General features: G+C 40.8%; 1 protein-coding gene across 1 annotated transcript in view; it reads right to left on the bottom strand.

Moving 5' to 3' along the window:
- The window catches only part of HMSD (histocompatibility minor serpin domain containing), a 7,814-nt gene extending 4,340 nt beyond the window's left edge, over positions 1 to 3,474 (bottom strand). Inside the window, exons 1-2 of the mRNA XM_019634988.1 lie at positions 3,436 to 3,474; positions 1,813 to 1,962 (exon numbers count right to left, since the gene is read on the bottom strand). Coding sequence (XP_019490533.1) covers positions 1,813 to 1,962; positions 3,436 to 3,474 — 189 coding nt within the window. The remainder of the gene's footprint in view (positions 1 to 1,812; positions 1,963 to 3,435) is intronic.

Genomic DNA, 3,474 nt, shown 5'->3' with positions numbered 1-3,474 from the left:
AGTTCTTAACCATCGCGCCAGTCGGCCGGCCCTGGGTTTTATTTTTTTATGCATTCAGCCACCCTATGTCTTTTGATTGAAGCATTTAGTCCACTTACAATTAAAGTAATTATTCATAGGTATGTAGTTACTGCCATTTATTGCTTTCTGATTGTTTTGTAGTTCTTCTCTATTCCTTTCTTATTCTCTTGCTGTCTTCTGTGTAGATGACCTTCTATAGTATGTTTCGATTACTATCTTTTATTGCTCATATATCTGTAATAGATTTTTGGTTTGTGGTTATGATGTGCTTCATATATACCAAGCTATGTTTATACCAGTCCATTTTAAGTTCATGGTTGCTTATGTTTGAACACATTCTAAAATCGCTACAATTTTTATTTATCCCCTCTATGTTTATGTTTTTGTCAGTATATTTACTTCTTTTATTTGTATTTGGCTATATCCCTTAATCTATTTTCATAATTTCACATGATCTTGGGACCCTTTGAGTTTATTGGAAGTTTTGTTTTTCTTCATATCTAAGGCTTTTAAAAAGATGGTAACAACCTACGAAGTGGCTAAGACTGATAAAAATAAAAAAGCAAGTTGGATAAAAAAAAAATCACACTGTGGTGTGGCTACAGCATTTTGGACAGCAATTTTGCAGTATGCACTAATATTCACTTAAAACGTCCCTCCCTTCCTCTCTTCTACAAGTCTACCTTGGAGTACCAAACATACAAGAGTGTTCACTGTCTGTATGGCTCATATTGGATACAACCTAAATGCCCATGAGTGGAGGAATGGTTATGGTATATCCATACTTAAGAATACCAGATAACAAAAAGGAAAAAAATATGAAATATAGAAAAAGAATACCAGGTAACAGCTAAAGAGTAAAGTAGTTCCACATATACCAAGAGGCAAAAAATTTACGTCTTTAGGTAGAAAGAAACAAATTTCAGAAGAATATACTTGGTAAAATGAAGTTATGTAGGAAGAAATGCCACAAAACAAATTACTGTATGTACAGGGGGATACATATCAAATCTATAAAAGTTCTTATACTGGGGAAACAAGCGATACAGTATGGAAAAGAGGTTGTGAGGAGGACTCTTCCTTTGTCTGCTTTTTTGCATTTTTATTTAAAAAGAATATACAGTAAAACCTTGGATTGCGAGAAACTTGGTTTGTAAGTGTTCCACAAGACAAGCAAACATTTCTAATACATTTTAACTTGGTAAATGAGCAATGTCTTGCAATACAAGTAGTTTGTTTCCAGAACAAATTATGCTCGCAAACCAAGGTATTACTGTACTCACATATTACTCGAGTAGCTTATGAAAAATGAAAAAAATCATGAAAGCATTGTAAATAAAGAGAACCAGTATACTTAGACAAATAAATCTTTTTTAAAATTTTGCATTGGAAAAAACAATAAAAATATTTACATGTGTAAAACATTGACTATGTCTCACAACGCACACAAAAAAATTTACCAATATGTAGAAAACAATTATTGCAAATATTCATTTGAGTATTTCTTTGTTTTAGCCAATTCATCTTGCATTGTGCTATGCTCCATGCTTGGTTTTTTTTTTTTCTTTCAGTGATTCACTTATGCTTCACAAAAATTTGGACAGTAGTTGTTATAAGGCTATTTTTACATAGGACAAAACTGAAAGACAGTTAAAGGAAGTGCATGAGGTTAGCAGACCTGAGTTCATGCCCATCTGTGTGAATTCGTAGCCCACAACTCTCGCTGTTCCACATGATCCCTCCTCCTCACTGCCTTTACTTTCTTAGTGAACAACAGCAATTATGACTTACTGAGTTGAAATCATAAGACTTTTCTCCAAAGAGCCGATTGGCAGTTCTAAGCAAGTACTTCGTACCAGTCCTGTTAACTTCGGTGAGAAGCAAATGGAAACCATGGTGGACATCTTCACCTTCTCTGCCGCTTTTACTTAAAGAAAGTGCCTGAAGTCAAAAACAGAATGAAAATACACAACTTCAGTATGCTCTGATTTCAGGAAATGGATACAACAATAAACTTAGCCTAAGAACTGTACAGATCCTCACTAGACTGAAAAGATTCATCCAATTAAAGACAAAAAGTATCTTGAAAGCTACCCTCACCCTGTAACACCATTCCTGCAGGGAGTCAGAGCCCTGCCAGCACTGGCAACAAAATGCCCCTTGGCAAACCCAGGTTCTGGGTGTTCCCTACTTGTAGTCTGCCTGAAAATAAGGCTGCCAACCCGGCCTCCCCTCTCTGTAAACACAGGGCAGTCCTGATGTCGAAAGGTCCAACCTCCATCCTTGTGTCCAGGCTGGCCTTGTGACTTGCTCTGACCAACACAATGCAGTAAATGTGACACTGTTCCAGGCCTGGGCCTTAAAAGGACTAGCAGCTCCCCATTTGCTCTCTTATGCCCCAGCAACCACGGTGTAAGGAAGTCCAAGCTATCCTGTAGAGGGTGTGTAAAAGCCCTGGAGAGCAACACCTCATGGGGAGAGATACTTATGGAACGGTGGCCCCAGCCAACTGTCAGCACCAAGGCCCAGACAAGCGATACAGGCCTTTCTTGGATCATGAGTGACCCCAGCTCGCACCATGGGGTCACACCACAAAATCTGAAAAATCAGTCATGGGGCCCTGATGAGCCATGCCTTCTGTCTTCACCCCCTTGTGCAGCCCCTCTTGGGGCTGACTCTGGGATTGGCTACCTGCCTGGCTTCAGCCAGTGGGGCATTAGCAAGCCTGAGAAGCAGAGGCTGGATAAGCACATTCAAGCGTGTCCTCTTGGAAGGTGGATACTGTGCTGTGAGAAAGCCCAGGCTGCCCTGCCAAAGAGACACCATGTGGGAGGCCTAGAGGACGAGGCAGCATGTGGAGGAGGCCACCTATGCGGAAGAGGCCCCAGACCCTATGCCAGTGACCCAGCAGGGCCAAGTGGGACAGAAGTACCACCTGATGCACCCAGAGTCAATCTTCATCTTACAGACTAAGTTTTGGGGTGTTAGATACTGAACAACAAACAATTAAAATACCACTGAAGAGATTTTCAGTTAAATGAGAAAAATTAAATAAGATTCCTAACAATTGAAAAGCAGTTGACAATACCCAAAGACTACCACCAAGTCAACCTGAACTTTATGCCTTTGTATCTACTCATAAACTTGTGTCCAAGCCATTACCGGGGGTGGTGAAATGACTCATTCCCCTGACTAGAGGGCGTGACTCCATCCCTAACTGATCAGAGGTGCAAACCCCAAGGTGCTTGCATAGGGCTAACATGTTTCCCTGGCAACTCTCTGCCCACACCCCTGCAACACTAACAAGAATTATCTGTCAGGACCAAGTCGTTTGGGATTTGCAACGTGGAGGACCAGCTCAACTGACAAATTAATGGCATTTACCGGTGCCCAGAAATGGCATTAGGCACATACCTGGGCCATCTGGGCTGCGGTGTTTCCCTTTGCCCCCAT

The sequence above is a fragment of the Hipposideros armiger genome, unplaced genomic scaffold (genome assembly GCF_001890085.2).
Source record: "Hipposideros armiger isolate ML-2016 unplaced genomic scaffold, ASM189008v1 scaffold_2546, whole genome shotgun sequence".
NCBI classification, from domain to species: domain Eukaryota; kingdom Metazoa; phylum Chordata; class Mammalia; order Chiroptera; family Hipposideridae; genus Hipposideros; species Hipposideros armiger.
Note: the sequence above shows the minus strand (reverse complement) of the source record. Positions and strands in the feature narration are given on the sequence as shown.